This window comes from Hemiscyllium ocellatum, chromosome 13 (assembly GCF_020745735.1).
Source record: "Hemiscyllium ocellatum isolate sHemOce1 chromosome 13, sHemOce1.pat.X.cur, whole genome shotgun sequence".
In the NCBI taxonomy this organism is placed as follows: Eukaryota; Metazoa; Chordata; class Chondrichthyes; order Orectolobiformes; family Hemiscylliidae; genus Hemiscyllium; species Hemiscyllium ocellatum.
In genome coordinates this window covers 49,841,361-49,865,603 of record NC_083413.1, presented here as the reverse complement: position 1 = coordinate 49,865,603, position 24,243 = coordinate 49,841,361, and the positions used below count along the sequence as shown (strand labels likewise).

General features: G+C 40.3%; 1 protein-coding gene across 1 annotated transcript in view; it reads right to left on the bottom strand.

The window, feature by feature from the left end:
* The window catches only part of lekr1 (leucine, glutamate and lysine rich 1), a 213,687-nt gene extending 190,582 nt beyond the window's left edge, over positions 1 to 23,105 (bottom strand). Inside the window, exons 1-2 of the mRNA XM_060833918.1 lie at positions 22,861 to 23,105; positions 17,033 to 17,141 (exon numbers count right to left, since the gene is read on the bottom strand). Coding sequence (XP_060689901.1) covers positions 17,033 to 17,125 — 93 coding nt within the window. The 5' untranslated portion in view covers positions 17,126 to 17,141; positions 22,861 to 23,105. The remainder of the gene's footprint in view (positions 1 to 17,032; positions 17,142 to 22,860) is intronic.
* Between the last annotated feature and the right edge of the window lie 1,138 nt (positions 23,106 to 24,243).

The window sequence follows — 24,243 nt, the reverse complement described above, 5'->3', positions numbered from 1 at the left end:
CTTTCTTTGCAAAGGTACATTCCAGAAGGAGGTGGGCAGGGTCTCCTTCCCATTATAGTAGCCTCAAAGGCAGCATTTGAGGAAAATCCAGGCACGCAGGAAGGATATGATGCAGAGGACCCTTCCCACCACTAGCCAGTACTTGTTTGAAAGTTCTAGTAATGAGACATTCAGCCAAATGGGTTTAACATTGTGCTCAGAAAGTCATGCAACGGAATCAACAATCTACTTGAGCAGCAGAACTTGGAGGACATACATGTGGGCTTGACATACCTGATGGACTTTGGTTGTGCTCCTGCTTAACCTTCTCCATGACACATACATGGCAGGCACAGTCCAAATAATGGAGCACTCAGTAGCACTGTTGCCAGACCAATTCTTCACAACCAAAACCAGACAGAACTTCAGCATGTGGTGACAATTGATGCTTGTGTACTCAGGGTTTATGCACAGCTTGATGCAGCTCCACGTAAAAGATGGATATCAGGATGAGAGCTATACTGGGTGTATTTTATCCACTATTGTCTAGAAACTTGAGTATCATGTCACTCTGAACACAATCTATTTTGATCTTCAGACAAAGTGTAAGATGGCTCGCGATCATCACAGTGCAGTTATGAGGCATGCCATGTACAACAACACCAGAAGCACATTGCTCCTGATGACCAGGTTCTTACCCACATTGGAAGGGTCTATCTGCAAATAGAAGGAATATTGTTCAAACTTTCTTCAATGCCAACCAATCAGCACTTTTTTTCCTTGGTATAAGCTGTTGGGGTACTGTTGTTTCCTTCCTGAAACATTATTGTTCCCATCAACGTCCTCTGAACGCCCAATTTATAGGTGTGAAGATGGATGTGGCATAAACCAAAGGTAGCAAAGTGAAACAATTGAATGCAGCACATCCTTTCACTTATGGTAATGTTCTCAGCTCCTATTGGTACAATAAAACTGCAGCACAGTGCAAATGAATATATATCTACAAAAGTGCACAAAGGAACATAAGAACAGGAGTAGGCCATTTAGCCTTGAGCCTGTTCCCCCATTAAGTGAGATCATAACTGATCTGTAGCCTAACTCCATATTTCTGTTTTTGTCTCATATCCCTTAATATTTTTGCTGAGCACAACTTTATCTATCTCAATTCAAAATTAACAACTATTCTAGTATCAAATGCCGTTTATGAAAAATAATATCAAACTCTTACCACCCTTTGTGTTTAGAAGGTTTCCTAAAATCTGGTCTGGCTCTTTTTACACCATGCTCTTCAGTTCTAGAATCTCCAACCAATAGAAATAGCTTATCTTGATCTACACTGTCTCTTCCTGACAATATCTTGATAACTTCGATCAGATAAACTCTTAAACTTCTAAATTCTAAAGAAAACTGTCAGTGATGTTTATACACCATGCATTTTTTAAAAATCATCCATGAAAGCATACAGTGCAGACTCCCCAGAATGTTACTGAAATAACTGCACAGAGGCCAATATCCCATCACCAAGTCATCCTTTAACTATATGTGCACAGACCATGAGCTCTGACCAACCAATTCAGAGCCAGTCGTTAGAATGAAGAGATTCTTTGAATACTCTTATATCTGGTAGTCAGGGCTCCCTAGTAAGGATCTCATAATCAATGAGATTCACCTGACCTTATTTCCAATCACTACAGTAATCATTCTGTCTTTGGAGAGACTACATAAACTAGATTTGTATTTCATGGGATATAGATAGGGCAGGAGTGAATTGATTGAGGTTTTTAGGATTTTGAAACAAATCTTTGAAGGAGAAACCAAATAAATTTTCCCAGTGATAGTGGATCTCATACAAGGGAAAATAACCTTAAAATCAGATTCACAACATTCAGCAGAGAAGTTAAGAAAATCCCCTTACCCAAAGGACGTATGAAGCGTGGAGTTCTCCACTATAAAACATGCTCTATGCTAGCTTTAATTAATAATTTAAAATCCAATACTGCTACACATTTTTGCTAGTTAAAAATATCAAAGGACATGGAGCAAAGGCAGACAAAGTTCAATCAGCCACTTTCTGTACATTTTTAAAATTGTATATAATTATTGTACTTCTCTCCATCAATCCACAGCACCAAATCCAAGACGACAAGTAGTTGATCAGCTCTTAAGAGAGTCAATGTCTTGGGCTTATACCCTTCATCAGAACCTGATGAAAGGTTAAGCCTGAAATGTTGATTGTTGCTCCTCAGGTGCTGTCTGGCCTGCTGTGCTTTCTCCAGCGCCACACTTTATCAACTCTGGATCCTTTATATGCGGTCGTCACTATCTCCCTAATTAGCTCTTAAGTCTCAACAATGTCAAACAACAAATGTGTATTCTAGTACATCAAGAAAATTCTTCCGATTTCACACCAAGTCTCTGGTTACAGCCTCCCTACAACAGCAGGGATACGTTTGGAAAATGAACAGTGTGAGAAATTGCAAGTGCATTCCACATTGCCATTCCTGGTGTTGCAACGCATGATTAAATTCACTTCCATTGCCATGATATGCTCATATCTACAAAGTTCTTCTAAACAGAAGTGACAAATGGAACATAGCCAGAAGCCTAACCCTACTAGATCTAGACAGAAGTTTTCCCTTTCCTCTAAAAACTATTTTTCTGAAATTACAGAATTTAGTATAACAGAGAAAGAGAACGTCAAGTGATTTTATTCAGTGAATAAAAATCAAGTACAATGGGACAGTTTAAACTAGGCTGATGATGAAAAGAACACTATGTTCTCACAAACTGTCACTTCTTTTCTTTCTGAACAAACAAGCTTAGATATTGTACATACTGGCTCCAAAAAGTGCTGTCTGGAAGCAACCAACCAATCTTTCACAACTGCAATATCGTATGTCCAGCCAAAATTGTTTTTAGTTCTATACAAAATTTACAAAATTGGTGCTTAACACTGCAGGATCCTCACTGCTTTCTTAACTGTTGTAAACTGTTTTATACCTAAAAGTAAACTGTGTTGCAAAAGGGGGAGAAAAAGCAGATGAACTGAAGGTATGTTGTTGGAAGACAAGGCCAGATTTCAAATATCAAGTTAACACCGAATTCCAATTTAAACCATTTTATCTGCCCTGAAAAATGCCAGATACCAAAACTCCTACAACACATAGTTCCAAAGAACTGCAGGCACTAGAAATCAGAAACAAAAACGAATACTGCTGAAAAGACTCAACAGTACCTATGGACAGAAAGCAGAGTTAGCAACCACTTCCTCTTTACCACGGAAGTGGAATCGCTTTACATCTCCATCCCCCATCAAGATGGTCTAAGGGCTCTGGATTTCTTCTTGGAAAAAAAGCCTGAACTATCCCCATCCACCATCACCCTCCTGCGTCTGGCTGATCTTGTGCTCACTTTGAACAACTTCTCCTTTAACTCCGCCGAGTTTGGTAATGTTAAAGATGTGACCATGGATACCTGCATGGGTCCCAGATATGCCTGTCTCTTTGTGAAGTTTGTGGAATATTCCTTGTTCCTACTCTGGCCCCACCCACAACTCTTTCTCTGGTAGTTCAATAACATCATCAGCACTGCTCCCCTCTCTCAACCAGAATTGGATATGTTTACCAATTATATTTCCAATTTTCACCCTGGTCTTACTTTCACTTACTCTATTTCTGACCCTCCTTTCCCTTCCTCAACATCCCTGTTTCCATTTCTGGGGATACATAGGCCACCATTAACCACTACAAACCCACAGACCTCGACAGTTACTTCAAGTGTGGAGCTGGAAAAAGCACAGCAGGCCAAGCAGCATCGGGGAGCAGGACAGTCGACGTTTCAGGTCAGGTCCTTTTATCAGGACTGATATAATTAGCACCTCGACATACGAACGACCCCGTCCACGTACAAATCGGTTTACGAACAGGATTGTATGTAAAATTTTGTTTCAACGTACGTACGAAATTCAAGGTACGAACGAAGGTACGAACGAAAAAGCCCGTATGCGACCACGTGGTTTCATTGTTCTGCTTTGTTACGCGCTTGTTGAATGCAAAAGCTCTCGGGCCCCGCATTATCTCATTCAGTTCATCTTTGGCACATGCGCTATGAACAGCCGTCCAAGCATTCTTACACTATCCGAACAATGGGAAAAATTGATTCAGTTGGCGAACTTTTTGGTTCGCAAACTGGGTTCCGGAATGGATTAAGTTCGTAAGTCACGGTGCTACTGTACACCCTCACATCCTACTTCCTCTAAAGACTTTGTTCCATACTTCTAGTCCCTCCATCTCCATCACATCTGTTCCAATGATGCTATCTTTGACAAGGGGGCCTCGGGTATCTAAGATAGCGGCAATCTGAGAAGATCACACTGCAGAGCTTCACATCGCAGCAGGAGCAGGACAGTCCTTTAACCCACCCAACCCAGGTCATTAGGATTTCTTGGGGTGTTGGAAAGATTGTGGAGCCCCAGGAAACATTTGAAAATTGACTTACCTGTATTTTCAGCTGTACAGAAATGCCTAAAAAGGGAGGAGGAGCATCTGAGGCCGGGCCTGCAGCTCAGCAGGCAGCAGCCTCAGAGCAGATTACTCTCCAGGACCTGGTGAACCAGCTCTCGAAATCTCGCGAGATGTTGGGAAAACAGATTGAAGATAAGCTGGCTCCAGTCTCTCTCACGCTGCAGAAGCATGAGCAGCAACTGGGAGACCTGGAGAAGAGGACGGATGAGGTGGAGCACAGGGTCACAGCAGTGGAAGCTGATGCCAGTTCATTCAAGGAAGAGATCCAAGCCCTGAAGACGCAGGTTCATAATTTGTGTGACCAAGTGAATGATCCTGAAAACAGGAGCAGGAGAAAAAACATTCAGATCATCGGTCTGCCTGAGGGTAAGGAGGGTGAGTGGCCTGCGGAATTTGTTGAAGATTGGTTTCCGAAATTCCTTGACTTGGAGACTGGCATGAGAGGATTGAAGGGTTCACTGGGTCGCAGCACAGAGGCCGGGTCTGGGTCAACATCCTCGTCCTTTCCTGGTGTGGTTCCATCATTACCAGGATAAGGAGAGAGTCATGGAGGCTTCCAGACTCCAGGGGAAGGATCCAAAGGCCCTAATTTACGAGGGGTCTAAGATCATGTTTTTTCAGGACTTTTCTGCGGCAGTGATCCAGAAACGAAAATCGTATGATGGTGTCAAGAGAAGATTGAAGGAGCTTGGGATTCAGTACGCCCTGAGATATTCAGCAGTGCTTTGGATCACCTTAGATGGATCAATGCATCTCTTTGACACAATGGAGAAGGTAAGAGACTTTGTGGACAAACTAACCTAAGTTAAACAATTGTAGTATGTATAAATATCGTTGCTTAGGTATGCATTTATCATTCTATAAAAGAAATGGAGGAAATCCGGTTGGAGCTTTGCTTTTCCCCCTTTTTTTGCCTCGATTGATAATAATTTGGTTCAAACTATGTCTAGCAGTGGTAAAGATGTACATTTTAAATTTCTAAGTTAGGACATACCAAAGGTGGGGTATTTATTCCCCCCTTTTTTTATAAAAGAATGTTTTCTTTATTCATATTGATATTTTATGGAGTGTTTATTCTTTTTAGCTTGTGCTTGCGATGTGGCTCTAGCTGGGAGAAGTGAAGGTGGTTGAGATGGTTAGATGCCCATTTATGGGCAGTTCGGGACGGGTAGATGCCCCCTCCGGGCAGGGGGTGAGTTCCCCTACTCAGCGCTGTTGGCACTTTATGTATTGGTTTGTTTTCTGGTTTTTGTTGTGTTTTATTTTTAATAATTTTGTATGTTTGTTAAATGTAGTGGTTTTAGTTTATGTAGTTCTTTTATTTGGTGGATCATGCGACACTAAGGCTCAGCAATTTGTGGTTTGGGTTCCTCCTCTCTGGAATTTAAATGTAATTTCACAAGATTATGGCTAATGATTTGATTAAATGGTGTACCTGGAATATCAAGGGAAGTCACTCACCAATTAAGAGGAAGAAGGTACTCTTGAGTCTTAGAAAAGAGAAGGGAGATATTGCTTTGTTACAGGAGACACTTTTGGATGACAAGGAGCATCTGAAATTACAGCAGAATGGCTTTGACCGAATTTATTTTTCATCATTTAATACCAGAAGTAGGGAAGTGGCTATATTGGTTAGGAAAAATCTCTCATTTAAATTGTTGGAATGTGTTAAAGACACATACAGGAGGTTTGTAATTCTTAAAGCCTTGATAAATGGGGAAGAATATGGCATTTTAAATGTTTATTGTCCCCCAGCTCATCCTCTTAAATTATTGGTAGATGCTTTTTCTAAACTGATAAGTCTCAAGTCTTGGTACATCATTATAGGGGGAGATTTTAACTGCCTCATGGACCCCACAGTAGACAGGTTGCCTAAAGGTACCTCGATACCCTCTGCACAAACTAAACAGTTATTGGCTTTGTGTGGGAAATTATGATTGGTGGACGTCTGGAGGTGTCTCCACCATACAGGTAGGGATTTCACGTTTTTCTCCAATCCGCACAGATGTCACGTGAGGATTGATTTTTTTTCTGACTCCTGCGGTAACCCTGGATCTGGTGGCATCCTGTACGATTGGTAATATTGCCATCTCTGATCATGCTCCAGTGTACCTCATGGTTAAAATTAAGGATGTTACAGTGGATTCAAGGTAATGGCGAATGGACCCCTTTATTCCCATGGACAGCAAGTTTGTGGAGTATTTCTCTAGGGGATTTCGGGCATTCCTAGACATCAACATAGGCTCAGTTGATAGCTCATCTGTTCTCTGGGAAACTGCCAAAGCTTATGCCAGAGGGTTAGTTATTTCATATTCCACAAGTAGGAGGCGGCAGAAGGGTGAGCAGCAACGTCTCCTTGAAGCACGGTTGAAGGCAGCCGAGAAGGCTCATTTTGACAGACCTTCGTTGGTCAAACTACAGAGAATTATGGCACTGTGGTCTGCACTAAATTCCATGCTCACGCAGATGGCAAAGAAGGAGCTGGCTTTTGCAAAACAAAGATTATACTAGCATGGTGACAAGCCAGGCAAATACTTAGCATACCTTGCCAGAAAGAGAAGTGCCCCACAAACCATTACAGCGATTACGGAAGGGCCTGGGAACCTAACATTTGATTCTAGAAAGATTAATGTGGCATTCCAGAGATTCTACTCTAAATTATATCAGTCTGAGAACTGTGAGGAGGGGCAGGCCAAAATGGAAACCTTTTTTAGAGATCGGAAGCTCCCGGGTGTGACTCCCGAACAACAGTCCTTTCTCAGTGCCCCATTGTCAGAACAAGAAGTGCAGGAAGCTGTGAGGCAGCTTCAGAGTGGAAAGGCGCCCGGTCTTGATTAACTTCCCAGCGAATTCTACAAGTATACTGTCAGGCCCGATGCTGAATATGTTTAATGATTCACACAGTCATGTTTGTCTCCCACCATCTCTGAGAGAGGCCAATATTTCACTTATCCTTAAAAAAGGGAAGGATCCGGAAGACTGTGCCTCATACAGGCCCATCTCGCTCTTAAATGTGGACTTTAAGATCCGCTCTAAGGCTCTTGCATTAAGGCTGGAGACTGTGTTACCTTCTATTATTAAAGAGGATCAGACAGGCTTCATAAAGGGTCGCAGATCCTCCAATAATGTTAGGAGGCTGCTTAACGTACTTCAAGCATGCCGACAGCAGTCAATACAGGGATTGGTGATTTCTTAAGATGCAGAGAAGGCATTTGACCAAGTTGAGTGGCCATAACTTTTCTATACTCTAGACCGGTTTGGTCTGGGCAAAGTTTTCATAAGATGGGTAAAGGTTCTCTAAAGTGTACCTCTCGCTGCGGTAATTACCAACAGGGTACGATCAAGCAATTTTAATCTTTCTAGGGGCAACCGGCAGGGCTGTCCCCTTTCACCATTACTTTTTACGCTGGTGATTGAACCATTGGCAGAGACCATTTGTGGGGATTTCAATATATCAGCTCCAGAAGTGGGGTCAAAATTACATAAGATCTCACTGTATGCAGATGATGTTCTAATTTTCTTGACAAATCCAGCAGTTTCAGTACCTTGCCTGATACAATGCATTCACGCATTTGGCGCTTTTTCAGGGTATAAGATTAATTTTGCTAAATCAGAGGCTTTGCCTATGGGTGGTCTTACAAAAGAGTTGGCTCTTGAGAGTGACTATAGCCTCCCATTTAGGTGGTCACAGGGAGGTTTTGTGTATTTGGGCATATTCATTACTCCAGTTCTGGATTGGCTGTTCAAAGCCAATTTTACTCAATTATTGGAAAACATTAAACAAGATCTCCAAAGATGGGAGGCACTTCCAGTCTCATGGTTGGGTCGGATAGCACTTATTAAGATGAATATTCTCCCTCGTTTGCTATACCCTATACGGATGCTCCCCCTGATTTTCAGGAAACAAAAACTCAGGAGACTGAACAGTTGGTTCAGCTCCTTTATCTGGCACCATAAATGGCCCTCATTAAATTAGCCAAACTGCAGTTGCCTCACAGATGGGGGGGAGTAGACCTTCTGGACATTAAAAATTACCAATTAAGCTCGTTTTTGACCTATGTAAGTGATTGGGTTTATGGGGACCCTCTTTCAATATGGTTAGGTATCAAAGTCTCCAAGGCAAGGTGCCTCCTTACCAGTTTGCTGTTTTTGGACAAGGTGAGGACGTTAGGGAATATTGCCATAACCCAATAGTCATCAATACTGTAAAAGCATGGAGGGCAATTCGGCAGAGGGAAGGTAATATTGGCAAAACATCTTTGTTTACACCTTTAGTGGGTATGCTGAGTTTTCAACCAGGTATGATAGATTCAGGATTTAAACATTGGGCAGCTAGGGGAATATCTTGCATGGGTGATTTATTTGAGGGAGATGTAATGATGTCCTTCGATCGGTTAGTACGGAAATACGAGGGATTTTATTCAAAAAAGGACCACACTTTTGACTGATCCCTACAAATCTGACCTAGAAAGAGAGGTGTTAAGGGCTAAGAGTACACTCTCTGTCAGTACTCTATACCACCAATTGGGGGTGCCACCTCAGATGAGTCTGATCGACTCTGCAAGATGTGGGAAAGAGAGTTGGGTGTTGAAGTTTCTTCAGAGGCATGGGAGGACATTTGAGAGAATGCAAGGAAGATATCAATTTGCAATAGGACCCATGCTTTACAGTTGAAGATTTTCCACAGGGTCCACTTAGCCCCAGACCATTTGTCAAAATTTAAACCAGAGGTATCTTCAGCATGCCCCAAGTGCAAGGTCTGTATGGGTACTCTTACCCATTGTCTTTGGTCTTGTGACAGGCTTCAAACATATTGGAGCGCTGTAGTGGCTGCAATGGAGCGGAGTTTAGGTGCAGGGGTGGAGAAGGACCCTATTTCGCTCCTTTTGGGCCTACCCATTATATTTCCTGCAGACTCGCATAAGGCAAAACTTTTCAATATTCTTACATTCTGTGCAAGGAAGAATATCTTGCTAGGTTGGATATCAGAAAACCCCCCAGGCCTGTTGGGTTGGCGGAAAATTGTTATGGAGCATATTCCCCCGGATTTTCTCACAAATATGGTACACCACAAAACTGAGAATTTTTACAAGACATGGCAACCCTTTTTGAAATACCTGGACATAGATTTATCTGCCACACAACTAGGGCTTTTATGGTCGGCATGGACGACTTGGACCGAAAGTCTATTTCTGTGCTGTACATCTCTATGACTCTACTTTAACTGCCTGTTTACTTTCTTCCTCCTTACCATCCAAGGCCACATCACACCTTCCAAATGAAACTGCGATTTACCTACTCTTTACTCAATCTAGTTTACCATATTTGCTGCATAATATGGTCTGCTCTACATTGGGGAGACAAAGTGCAGGCTTTGCAAAACATCTACATTCTGTCTGCAAAAATGACCCTGAGTTTGTGGTTGTCGGCCATTTCAACACACCACCATGTCCCTGGCCAACATCTCTGTTTCTGGCTTGCTGCAATGCTAAAGGAAAGTTCAACGCAACCTTGATGAAGGACACCTCATTTTCCACTTGGGAACCCTGCAGCCTTCTGTGTTTGTGTTCAAAGATTGTGTTCAATAATTTTAGGGCCTGAGCAGCTTCTCCCATGTCTTACTTCAACCCCAATACACCAATCACATGGGCTACTATCACAAACAACCTATTGTCAGTTACTAATAGTCCCTACTAGCAGCTACTCATTCTCCCAGGCTGACCTCTATCCATTCATTTGTCTGCCAATTGGATTTCTCTCTCTCTGGCTGGCATTTCCATTTATCGTTTACTCCTTCCCCATCCTCCCAACCCTTCTTTAGCATATATACCAGCCTTTTTCTGGCTACAATTAGTTCTGAAGAAGGGTGACTGGAACCAAAACATTAACTCTGCTTTCTCTCCACAAATGCTGCCAGACCTGCGGAGTTTTTTCCAGCAAAATCTGTGTTTGTTGCTACAATTACCTCAAAGTACCACGGCGCCTTGATCAAATGGGCTGGGAAGCCAATGTGTTCCAAATTTAGATAAATGTGAGGTATTGCATTTTAGTAAGATAAGTCAGGGCTGAACTTCTGCACTTAATGGTAAGGCCCTGGGGAGTGCTACTGAACAAAGAGACCTTGGAGTGCAGGTGCACAATTCCTTGAAAGTACAGTCACAGGTAAACAGGATAGTGAAGAAGGCATTTGGTATGCTTGCGTTTATTGGTCAGTGCATTATATATAGGAGTCGGGAGGTTATGTTGCGGCTGCACAGGACATTGGTTAGGTCACATTTGGAATACTGCATGCAATTCTACTATAGAAAGGATGTTGTGACACCTAAGATGCTTCAGAAAAGATTTACAAGGATGTTGCCAGATTTGGAGGATTTGAGCTACAATAAGAGGCTGAATAGAGTGGGGCTATTTTGCCTGGAACGTCAGAGGCTGAAGGAGGACCTTAGAGAGGTTTATAAAATCATAAAGGGTATAGATAAGGTGAATAGACAAGGTATTTTCCTCCAAGTAGCAGAGTCCAAAACTAGAGGGCATAGATTTAAGGTGAGAGGGGAAAGATTTAAAAGGGACCTAAGGGTCAACCTTTTCACGCAGAGGCTGGTGCATGAATGGATTGAGCTGCCAGAGGAAGTGGTGAAAGCTAGTAGAACTACAGCATATAAAAGGCACCTGGATGGGTATATGAAAGGAATGGTTTAGAATGTATGGACCAAATGCTGGTGAATGAAACTAGATTAATTTAGGACATCTGGTCAGCATCGACAAATTGGACCAAAGGATCTGTTTCCATGCTGTGTGGTTCTGTGACTCTATGACTCTGTAAACCATGCATACTTTCAAGCTCCTTAGGTTAAATTATATAAAATTATTCCTTTGTTACAATTTGAATAGATTCCCGCATGCTTAAAGACCATGAGAGAAGGTGATTTAAATGGTGTCTTTACCTAGCCACTCGCAAAATAAAAAACAATACTGCAAATTTTCAAATGAATTGTTTTTATTTGAAAAAAATCTGCATATGGTGTTCAACACTGTCACAGAGTAGGCATAGAGAAACATACCATTGGTTGAAGGATCAAGAATCATAGATTGCAAATTTAAAGTAATCAGCAAAGGAAATAATGGTGATATGAGTTAAAGACTTCTTGTGGTGTTTAGCATCTGTCATGAATGTACTGCCTGAGACAGTGTAGAGGAGTCAGATTCATTTGAGTGATTTATGGGATGTGGGGCACCGAAGAAGGAACTGGGTTGTCTAAAAAGGATTGTACAGGGCTAGGGGAAAAGGTGGGGGGGTTGCATTAGGTGAATTTCTCTTTCAGAGATACAGCTTAGACACAAATGGCTTATTTCTGTACACTAACCATTCTACAATTCTCTGCCTTCAGGATACTAAGGGTATGTTTTGTGAAGGTGCTCAGGATCGAAGATTATGCAATGACTCATATGCATTTAACTTCTAGATTATGATCGAATTGTCCAGTCTTGCATCCTCTCCTAACTGGTCATGAGTCACACCTCAATTTTAAAAATCCCACACAAACAGTAAGACAATTTATGCATTTTTCATGAGTGCCTAATGGCACCATGTTTTATTTGTTTATATTTCCAGATTGCATCTTTCTTTGTGATTTGCGTGTGTATGAAAAATGATTCCACCACCAACCACCCATCCCCACCCAACCCAGTGCATAAATAGTCATTTGAAAAGCTCTTAAGAACTTAGCAATACCTCATAGAATAAATAGAACATTAAGTGCAAACATCAAAAGTTGTTATCTGGGAAACATAATTGTCCACACTTGGAAACCATACATTTTCTCTCAGTTCCTGGAATGAATACCCATTGATTAACATGTATAAATTGTTTGTGTGTCTTCTAGTTTCATTCACATGAAACATGCTTGCCTAAATGATCAGAATTCATTCACAATTTATAGTATGGCAGGATTTGCTGTGATGGAAAACTAATAATTGATAATACTATTTTGAGACAATAAGTTTCTAACTTATTTTTACAAAAGGCAATGTGGTGCTGCATTATAGCATACACACAGCAAATAATTAGATCTAGCAACAGATACAAAATGCAACCTCATAACAGTAATAATCTAGCAAGAAGGCAACACTGATAATCAGTACAGCACTGAAGAATGACAACTTTCAAATTTGACTTTATTAAAATTCCATCTGTCCACTTAGCAGGATGTAAAAGATTCCGTGGCACAAATAAGGAAAAGGGAGTTTTTCTAAAGTCTTAGCCTATGTTTGTCTGTTCAGCAACACCACAAGAGTTAAATACCTGGTCTCATTCATGTATGCAAGAACATGCTGAATGTAAAATAGCAACTGCATTTCCTACCTTATATTTCAAAAAGCACTAAATAACTGGGATGCTTTATTCTGAGACTATGAAGGGCAGCATAGAAATGCAAGTTTTGTCTCATTTCTTTTCTGCAGAAAACAGATTAAGTTTATGATAGAATTGACTGGATGAAAAACTTTAAGAAAATTCATTAAAAAGAAACTATTGTTAATCTTCAGCTTCCATTTGCTTTGCACATCATTGTGCACAGAAATATGAGAAATGCAGCTAAGATCTTTCAGTTCCATTTAGCTTAGTTTGTGTCCCTCTGTTCAAACTAACTGAAACTCAAACGGTTCTGTCAACTGTAATTCAACATTTTCATACTGATCCACTATTTTAATTCCTTAAACAGATCAATTTAAACTTTTTAGTAGTCATCAAGCTCTACTTTAATGTGGGAGCTGAGAGGATTCATTTATAAATTACCATCCTTCTAACACTAAAACTACTGCCACTGTGTGTCAGCAGTGAATGTTAAAGGTGGCAGATAGGGTACCAATCAAGCAGATTGTTTCATCATGAATGACATTGCATTTGTTGAGTGATTAGATTAGATTACTTACAGTGTGGAAACAGGCCCTTCGGCCCAACAAGTCCACACCGACCCACCGAAGCGCAACCCACCCATACCCCTACATTTACCCCTTACCTAACACTACGGGCAATTTAGCATGGCCAATTCACCTGACCCGTACATCTTTGGATTGTGGGAGGAAACCCACACAGACACGGGGAGAACGTGCAAACTCCACACAGTTAGTCGCCTGAGTCGGGAATTGAACCCGGGTCTCAGGCACTGTGAGACAGCAGTGCTAACCACTGTGCCACCGTGCCGCCCACAATGTACGAGCTGCATTCATCCACGCAACTAGAGAGAATACTTCACTCCTTGACTTGTGCCTTGTAGATGATGGATAGTAAGTAGGTGGAGAAACATTTTTCTGATCATTCGTGGGATGTAGGTGTTACTACCTTGGTCGGCATTTGTTGCCTAGACCTAATTGCCAAATAATTGCTTGCTAGGCCATTTAAGAGTTATTGCTATAGATACAGAATCACATGTACACCAGACCAGGTAAGGATGATAATTTCCTGTCCCCTGAAGGACATGAGTAAATCAGATGGGCTTTTACAACAATCAACTGTATTACATGGCTGCCATTAATTACAAATTTATTTTATTGAATTCAAACATCCCCATTTGCCATATTGGGTTCAAACCCTTGTCATGGGTTTCTAGATTATTAATGTAGTTACAGTATCGCAATGCCATCACCTCATTGCAAGTCAGGAAGTGAATTACTCACTGCAGAATTCTCTCATTTGTTCGTGCTGCTGCACTATTCTGTTCAGTGGTAGTCCCTAAGATAAAGGATTCAGAGGTAACAATGCCACTGAATGTGAGGTGGCAGAATGCCAATCAGTAGTTTACACTAATGAAGACTTATAAACTCTTGGAATATGAATGCATTAATGAGACCTTCAGACCACCATTTCAATGTTTATTGAATTTTATTAAAAGGCTCATGCTTGCATTAAAATAGTAGAGATATAAATGCACTGAACATGAATCCACTGATATCCCAATAGTAATTTCTAAGTTTATAATTAGCCTCATCTTTTTCTGATGAATTAGCTAACTTAATGATGTCAAAGTACACATCACAAATGAAAGAGTATGTACAACTGTGAAGTATTGTTTCGACATGAAGCTGAAACTGGAACTGAAGTTAATGCTGCAACAGACATACTGCAGTTAAATTCAGAGCTTTGCAACACAGGGAACGGTAGATGTTTCAGTACATTTGAATTAACAATTGAGAGCATGTTGTCATGAACAAGAGTACAGAGACAAGAAATCTTGAAAACAGGGAGTTTTGTCTTTCTGTCTGATATACTTCTGTAATTTGTAATTTTTTTCAACTGTAATTAGTAATTTAAGATGACAACTTACTTTTGGCTACATGTTGATTTACAAGTCTGGTTGGCATGTGTCTCAGTGGTTAGCACTGTTCCCTCACAGTGCCAAGGACCTGGGTTTGATCCCTGCCTTGTGTGACTGCTTGTGTGGAGCTTGCACATTCTCCCCGTGTCTGTGTGGGTTTCCTTCAGATGCTGCGGTTTTCTCCCACTATCCAAAGATGTGCAGGTTAGGTGAATTGGCCATGTTAAATTGCCCATAGTGTTCAGGGATGTGGAAATTAGGTGCATTAGTCAGGGGTAGAATGTAAGAGAATTGTCTGAGTGCATTACTCTTCGGAGGATTGGTGTGGACTAGTTGGGCCGAAGGGCCTGTTTCCACACTGTGGGAATTCTAGTTTCAAAAGTCTAATAGTAAACATTAGACTAATGCTCCTGGATATACCACATAGGTCCAAGGCTTCTGTTTTATTTATAGAATACAAACTAAAATATTTTCAATGTGGGGTCTGACATGGTAATTGCACAACACCAGGTTTGTTTTCACAAACTTGAAAATAAGTTATGAACCATCTAGATTACTGGCTAAATTCTTCTTCTGTTGCAGTTGTGTTAATTACTGCAGAAGTATAAGTCAGGCAAGCTCACACAGGAACTTCAAGTATTTGCACAAGCAATATCAAAAATCCCACAGAGGCAATCTTTAAATAGACTAATTTTATCTTAAATTTGGTTTAATAATTAGATTAATTAAAATCAATAAATATCCTTATTTGAAAAGAAAAAAAAATACTGTTGTTTAAAACTTTATTTTAAATAAGCCAAATTGAGCTAAACTGGGGTATCTGATGTGGATAATATTCATGAATTTGTTTTGTACTTTCAGTTCCTGAAAAACTTGCCTGCACTGAATCAGTGAGAACATACATACAATGCATGAATCAATCAATCCCACAAACTGACTGGCCAAAGCAAAAGACTTTGGATGCTGGAAATCTAAAGGGAGTAAATATTTCAGGTGTGTGACCTTCAAAGGTAAATTTTATTTCTATCCCCAGGAGTATTGCCAGACCTACTATATAATTCCAGCATTTTCTGTGTTTAGTTATTATAGTTGAATAGCAATGCTTTTTCAGAACACAAGCACTTTGCTATATCGATTTCAATCTTTTAAAAAATGACCATCACTCTAAAATATTCAGAATGCAGAGGTCATAAAAGATTGGCTGCAAAATGAAAATGAGATTACATTTTCATCAGGCAAAATAAGTATGATTTTTAAGCACAGCAATAAAAAAGTCAGTTGCTCACAAAACTATACTCTGATTGCTATTGTATCTGAGGTTGTTAACGGGACTGTCTATTCCACTGAAGTGGCACATCATGCTCTTGAGAAGTTGCAAGATATTTTCTCTGGTGCTCTCAAGGATTTAGATTCTGCCTGCTGCTTTCCAGCTTCAAACATAATATCACTGAAGAGAGATGCTTTAAGACAACAGCTGAAAACAGAATTCTCAACAAAATGTTTACTCATTCAGTGCTTCTAACTGGCAGGTTCAGACGTTAAATATGTAAAAGAAATCAATATTTGTCTTGGTGACATTTACAATAATGAAAGCAATTCAATTCAGCAACATTCATATTCATTTACGGCAGATAAAATTGGAATAAGGGACAGCTACTGAAACATAAATCATATACTAAAACCAAAAATGTATTTCTGCTTTCAAAAATCACAGATTTAAATTTGAAAATATTTCAACATGCACTAGGTACAACTCCACACTGACAGATAATCTGAATTATAAATGGTCATTGGGTTCAGGTATTTGACTCTGGCAAGGTATGCTCACTCAGTATATTCAAAAATGGATAAAGACAGAAAGCAGGAAACTACAGGCCAGTTAGTTTAATACCTCTCACAGAGGGGCTGAATCTGTGGAATTCATTACTGCAGAAGGCTGTGGATGCCAAATCATTGAGCGTATTTAAGACAGAGATAGATAAGTTCATGATTAGAGCCTGAGCAGACTCAGTAGGCAGAATTGCCTATTTCTGCTCCCATATCTTAAGATCTTACTAACAAATTATCCTAAACAATGCCCGAAAGGTAGATAGACATTTATTGTATACCAAGAAATGTAATCATAAGTGTTACATAGATAATAATAAGTAAATATGAATAGATGCAGAACAATTTGCAGGCCTTTTCCATCACATATATCAAAAAACGTCTGCATACCTGTTGGATCTCTTCAGGTAAAGGGTGGACAGGGACATGGCGTTCCATGCTGTTTCGTTCAAGTTGAAGATCTAAATTGTTCAACATAACCATACAACTGGTGGTGTTCCTGAGACAATATCGAAGAAAAAACCTGAAATTATACAGTGCTTTCCTTGATCTCTGATCATTACAAAATGCTTAGACAAAATTAAGTACTTTTTTGAATTGCTATAATATATAAAACATAGGCAACCAATTTCTGCACTACTAGATCCTCCAAATTAAAATGAAATAATGATCAATTAATCTGTTTTTTCTAAGTGATGCTAATTGAGGAATAAATATTGGTCAGGAATGCTGCAGCTAATTCTTTGAAGTAGCATTATTAGATTACTTATCAGCTTCTAAGAAACTAACAAAGTCTCTGTTTTTTTTTAGATTAGATTACTTACAGTGTGGAAACAGTCCCTTCGGCCCAACAAGTCTACACCGACCCGCCAAAATGGCAACCCACCTAGACCCATTCAACTAACACTACGGGCAATTTAACATGGCCAATTCACCTAACCTGCACATTTTTGGACTGTGGGAGGAAACCGAAGCACCCGCAGGAAACCCACGCAGAGAATGTACAAACTCCACACAGTCAGTTACCTGAGGCGGGAATTGAACGCGAGTCTCTGGCGCTGCAAGGAAGCAGTGCTAACCACTGTGCCACCCACTAGATATCTCAAAAATCAATTCCCACAGAGAACTTCCTCTGCACCTCTCCTAGATCTTTGTGTTCCAATGTCGAGTGTGACCTGAACCCAGAATTTTCTGATTAAGAGGTGAGAAGGTTGATTGCAATTTACCCATAGCTAATATGTATATGTAATAATTAAAATAAGCAAATTATAAAATAAATTGCAACTTAAAGCAAGATATGAGTGTGACCTTAAGCTTGACTACAATAGTATTTGAGAAATTAAGACAAAATAATGTTCAATGACTATGCAGTTGTGATTAATATGTTATAAAATTCTTCTATGGTGCAATAGTGAATCACATTGTAAATAAACAGCATCTTTGCACATCCCTGTGGAACATTCTAGCCTCAAATTAAATTCTTGCAAAAAAAAGTCAGTCAGTAAAATTGAAGGTCACTGTTTAACTCAGATCTCAACAACTTACAGACACAAATTTTTAATTCCTCTGTGGCCACAAGGAAAGTGCCAGAAGATTGGAGGCCGGCTAATATGGTTCCACTTTTTAAGTGGTGGTAAAGATGGACCAGTATATTACAGATCGGTGAGTCTCACATTAATGGTCGGGAAACTAATGGAGAAAATTCTGAAGAAGCAAATTGTTACCTACTTGGAAAGGTTAATTTGGGATGGTTAGCATGGCTTTGTCAAAAATTTGTTAATTTTTTTTTCAAACTGGAGCAAGTATATGGATGAGAGAAGTTCACTGATGTAGTTTAAATGGATTTTAACAAAGTTTTTATCAAGGTCCCACATGGGAGACTGATTGAGAAGGTTAAATCACATGGAATTGAGTGAAACTTGGTGAGATGAATCAGAAACTGGCTTAGTAAAAAGATCATAAGACCCTAAGATATAGAAGCAGAAGTTAGGCCATTCGGCCCATCGAGTCTGCTCTGCCATTCAATCATGGCTGATAAATTTCTCAACTCCATTTCCCTTGTTTCTCCCTGTAAACCTTGAACTCCTTGATACTCAAGAACCTATCTATCGCAGTCTTAAATATACTTAATGACCTGGCCTCCACAGCCTTCTGTGGGAATGAATTCCAAGATTCACCACTCTCTGGCTGAAGTTTCTCCTTATTTCCGTTCTATAAGGTCTTCCTTTTACTCGAAGACTGTGCCCTCCCATCCTGGTCTCTCCTACTAATGGAAACATCTTCCCAACATCTACACTGTCCAAGCCATTCAATATTCTGTATGTTTCCCCCCTCATCCTTCTAAACTTCATTGAGTATCAACCCAGAGTCCTCAAACATTCGTTATATATTAAGCTTTTCATTCCTGGGACCATTCACGTGAAACTCCTCTGACCAGAGCCTTATAGACCCTCAGAAGCACATCCCTGCTTTCATGTTGAAGTCCTCTCAAAATAAATGCCATCATTACATTTGCCTTTCCAACTACTGATTCAACCTAGAAATTTAATCCTGGACGTGAACTCTCAAGTCCCTTTGCACATCATTCTTCTGAATTTTCTCCCCATTTAGAAAATAGTCCATGCCTCTACTCTTCCTACCAAAGTGCATGACCTCATACTTTCCCAAATTGTACTCCATCTGCCACTTCTTTGCCCACTCTCCTAAACTGTCCAAATCCTTCTGCAGCCTCCCTGCCTCTTCAATGCTACCTGTCCCTCTACCTATCTTTATATCGCCTGCAAATTTAGCCAGAACGCCCTCAGTTCCTTCATCTAGATCGTGAATTGTATAAAGTGAAAAACTGTGGTCCCAACACTGACCCTTGAGGAACATCACGTGTCACCGGCTGCCATCCTGAAAAAGACCCTTTTATCCATCCACTCTGTTTTCTGCCAGACAGACAAGCTTCTATCCATGCTAGCGCCTTGCCTCTGACACCATGGACCCTTATCTTACTCAGTATCTTCCTGTGCTGCACTTTGTCAAAGGCTTTCTTGAAGTTCAGGTAGATAACATCCATTGGTTCTCCTTGGTATAACCTGCTTGTTACTTCCTCAAAGAATTCTAGCAGATTTGTCAGGTATGACCTCCCCTTGATGAAGCCATGCTGACATTGCCCTATTTTACCATACACTTCCAAGTATTCAGAAATCTCATCCTTCAAAATGGATTCCTTCAAAATGGTTCTTACCCACAACCGAGGTTAGGCTAATTGGATTGTAATTTTCCGTCTTTTGCCTTGCTCTTTTTAAACATGGGTGTCACCTTAGCAATTTTCCAGTTCTGTGGGACCCTCCCTGAGTCTAGTGATTCCTGAAAGATCACCACTAATGCCTCTGCTATTTCTTCAGCTATCTCTCTTAGAAAAGGTAGAAGGCTGTTGGCAAGACTGGAGACAGGTGTCCAAGGGTGTTGTTTTCAAGATCAGGAATGAGATCTTTATGTTTATTAGATACATTAATAATATAGATGAAAATGTGGAGGGAGTGTTAAGCAAATTTGCAGAAAACAACAAGATTGCTAGAGTGGTTTAATAGTGAAGAAGATGATTATGGGTTACAGGAAGCTATAGATGGGTTCATCAGATGGGCAGATCAGAGGCAGATAGCATTTAACCATGATAAATGCAAGGTGATGCATTTTGGAAGAAGAAACAAGATTGGGGGTATTTAATGAAGGGCAGGACACTGGGTAGCTTAGAGGAATAGAGGGGTCTTGGGGTAATTATTCACAAATCCTGGAAGTTGGCAGAGGACATGAACAGTATCGTTAAGAAGGCATATCAGACACTTACTTTCATCAGTTGCAGCATAGAGTGTAAGAGCAAGGAACTAATGTTGGAGTTAAATTAGATTAGATTCCCTACAGTGTGAAAACAGGCCCTTTGGCCCAAATCTACACCAACCCTCAGAAGACTAACCCACCCACACCCATTTCCCTCTGACTAATGCACCTAACACTATGGGCAATTTAGCAAGGCCAATTCACCTGACCTGCACATCTTTGGCCTGTGGGAGGAAACCCACACAGACAAGGGGAGAATCTGCAAACTCCACACAGACAGGAGGCTGGAATCAAACCTGGGAGCTTGGTGCTGTGAGTCAGCAGTACTAACCACTGAGCCACCATGCCACCCGACCATTGAACGCAGCATTGGTCAGGCCACAACTGGAGTACTGTGTGCAATTCTGTTCACCTCACAACAGGAAGGATGTGATAGCACAAGAGGGGATACAAAGGAGATTCACCAGGATGTTGACTGGGATGCAGAAATTCAGTTGTGAGAGACTAGATAGGCTTAGATTATTTTCTTTAGAGCAGAGAAGACTTAGAAGCGACATGACTGATGTGTATAAGATTATGAGGAGTATGGACAGGGTGACTAGAGAGCAGCTGTTCCCCTTGGTTGAGGGGTCAATCACAAGAGGGCATAGATTTAGGGTAAGAGGCAGGATATTCAGAGGGGATTTAGGAAAAACTTTGTCACTCAGCAGGGGGTATGAAGATAATGGAGGCTAGAAACCTTCAAACTTTAAAAAAAATTTGGATGAGTACTTCAAGTATCATAACATTCAAGGATATGGGTCAAGTGCAGGAAATTGGGATTAGCGCATTCTTAGTGGTAGTTAAGTGACCTGATGAGTCGAAGGGCCCTTTCTTTGAATTGATGAATTGACATGTCACAAGACACATCATTGACGACTCTTTCAATGATATGGTCAGATCACTCACTAGTTAATCTACTTAAACAACACCTTAAACATATTTCTTTTATTTTACTAATCCATAATCTACTTATTAAAATAGAAAATTGAACGTGTTAATACAAATACATGTGTATATAGCTTATTGACAAATTAGTAACTGAAAATGTATTGTCACATTTTATTTATTGCAAAGACCATGAATCCTTCTTGCTCCCTTTGTTTTGTTTTCTTGGAATTTCCTAAAATATGTGAACGAATATATTTCTATCAGAAACATAATCAATAAAGATGTATATAATATGTAAAAAATACCACTCTTAGTTTTTGGAACAGAAAGTGACATTATTAGCTTCATGTAAACAAGAAATAATTGAGAAAATAGTGAAAGTATTTCACAGTAAATTGCAGAAGGTAACATTTCAAGCCTAAGGCACTGCAGCCAGCTGCAATTAGATCTGAAAAATTTTTGAAAAATCAGCATCATTGACACGCAATGTGAGATCATCACAAGAATCATAAAAGTTGTATTTATTTGGTACCTTTCACACCCAATGTGTTTGACAGACAATTAAATACTTCTTTCAAATGTAGTCATTGTTGTAGGGAACGTAGCAGTCAATTTATTTAAAGCAAATTCTCACAAGTAGCAATTCAAGATCGTTTTTGAGTTTTTGACTGCAAGATTAAATATTGGCTAGGACACTGGGGACAATTCCCGAGTCTTCATCTACACCTAAATGATTGAACTGAGCCTCAGTTTAACACTTCGTCCGAATGATACCACCACGGTTTGTGCAACGTTTCCTCAGTCTCAGACTAGATCGTTGTGATGAAGCCCTGGAGTGAGACTTGAATTCACAGGCCTTCTAACTTAGAGGCAAGAGTTCTATCAACTGAGCCACAGCAGACTGTCATTTTTGTTTAAATCGCAACTCTTGTAAACATGAGTACATTTTCTCAGCCAGTGTCGAGCAGATGTTATGCTAATCACGTCAGTACCTTTGTTGTACACACTGAATGGTTGTCAAACCATGGGATACTTGATAACAGAACTAATGGTATGACAGTTTAATACACATTACTACAACGTACATCAAATTTACATGTGAAGCTAAAAATGTTCAATTATTGCACTCCAGGGCACAAAAACGTATAAACGGTTACAGTCTGCGATGTATTTGAATAATAAATAATGTAATAGAACAATCAAGCAAAAACATGTTTTAAGTTAAGTTCAAGAGAATTGAAACGATCAAACCGTTATTACCAATAACATTGCAGACTCGGAAACCCTTAGGAGGGTAATTTCAATCTTTGCTTTCAGCCCTATTAAAGCACCTTAGCAACTGAAAAGCTACAGCCTCAGATTCTTCGCTCTCCCCAGTTTCCCACAATGAGATATGTGTTAGAGTTGTCTGTTATCAAATGTAGATCATAATAATTCATATATTTTTAAAAATAATCAATAACCTTCGGGCCTCGCCAGCTGCTTTTTAAGGGCCCGCAGCTTGGTTCTCACAAACAGGAGCTGCCTGCAACTTCTTGGGATGGTTTCTCAGCTGAAGGGCGCAGCCTCCAGCCAGCAGTGTCCTTGGCCTCCCTGAACCTACTGCGCCTCAGAGTGCAAATAAAAATCCCAGCTCAAACAAACACAGCGAAAAAACAGGGGTGCGGTGGATTTCCAGCTTTATAGCTTGGATCCACCATTCTGTTGTTTGCAATTCTCCCTCAAAGTGTTCATCCTGTCGGCCCAGGCTGCGCTTGGGGTAACCATGGAAACCACGCGGCGGGACGTGATGGCGTCAAGTGTTGGCGATCGCCTGTCAATCACCTGTGCCCTGGGAGCGTCTCGCCTCTGGTCTCCACAGGCTTTCAGGCTGCACTGTGCAGGAATTAGAATATGTGCTGCTCTTAAACCAAGCAGCAATGTTTGACAACCTACCCCACTTCGAAAAGCTGATGCCCGATACAATTGACAACTCAGGGGACAATATTTAACCAAAACAAAATCGTCCCGAATAGAGATCAAGACCACTGTTTGGAGAGAACGAAATTAACTTCTGATTGGAATTCAAAAAGTACTTGCATTTATGTAGCAACTTTCACACCGTTGGGGCATCCCAAACTGTATTAACTGCAGCAAAGTACTTTTGAAGTCAAAGTTTCAAAGCCAAAGTTGATTTGTGCCAGGGCTTCTTTTTCCTGATTGCCATTGGATATTGTAACTCAACAAGTTAAAAACCAGACATCACCAGGGTATAGCCCAATAGCTTTATTTGGAAGAACTAGCTTTCAGAGCACTGTTCCTTCATCCAAACTCAACAATTAGGACGGGAAGTACCATGGTCTATAGTGTTGGCGGATATGTGAGCTATGTGTTGGAATGATGAGAACATGCCTGGAAAACTGATGGAAAGCACTGAGTATAGATCAAAGACCCAAAATATGGGCTTTCAATTTAAGCCTGTGAAAAGTGAAGGGCGAGAGGTTAATGGCGAAGACTGTAAGAAAGAGAGTAGCTTCAAGGACTCGGGGTCAGTGTATACAGGAGATATATAGGAATGGATTTAAACAATAGATTTGCTGTGGTTGGAGGAATTGGAAAAAGTGCATCAAATGTTACCGAATTGAAAACTGCAACTGAAGCTAAAAGAAATAATCAAGAAGGCTGTGTGAGAGGCAACCTGTTAGTGCAGAAATATCAAAAGAGGAACCATGATTGCGTAGTACAAAGATGCTAAGATGAATGTGTGAAGGGAGAAGAAAGTCCAAGGATAGTCAGTATAATACGCCAGGTGGTCAGTAAAGATTGTGAAAGCATCAAAAATGTATCTGAGAATAAATTGAAATAAT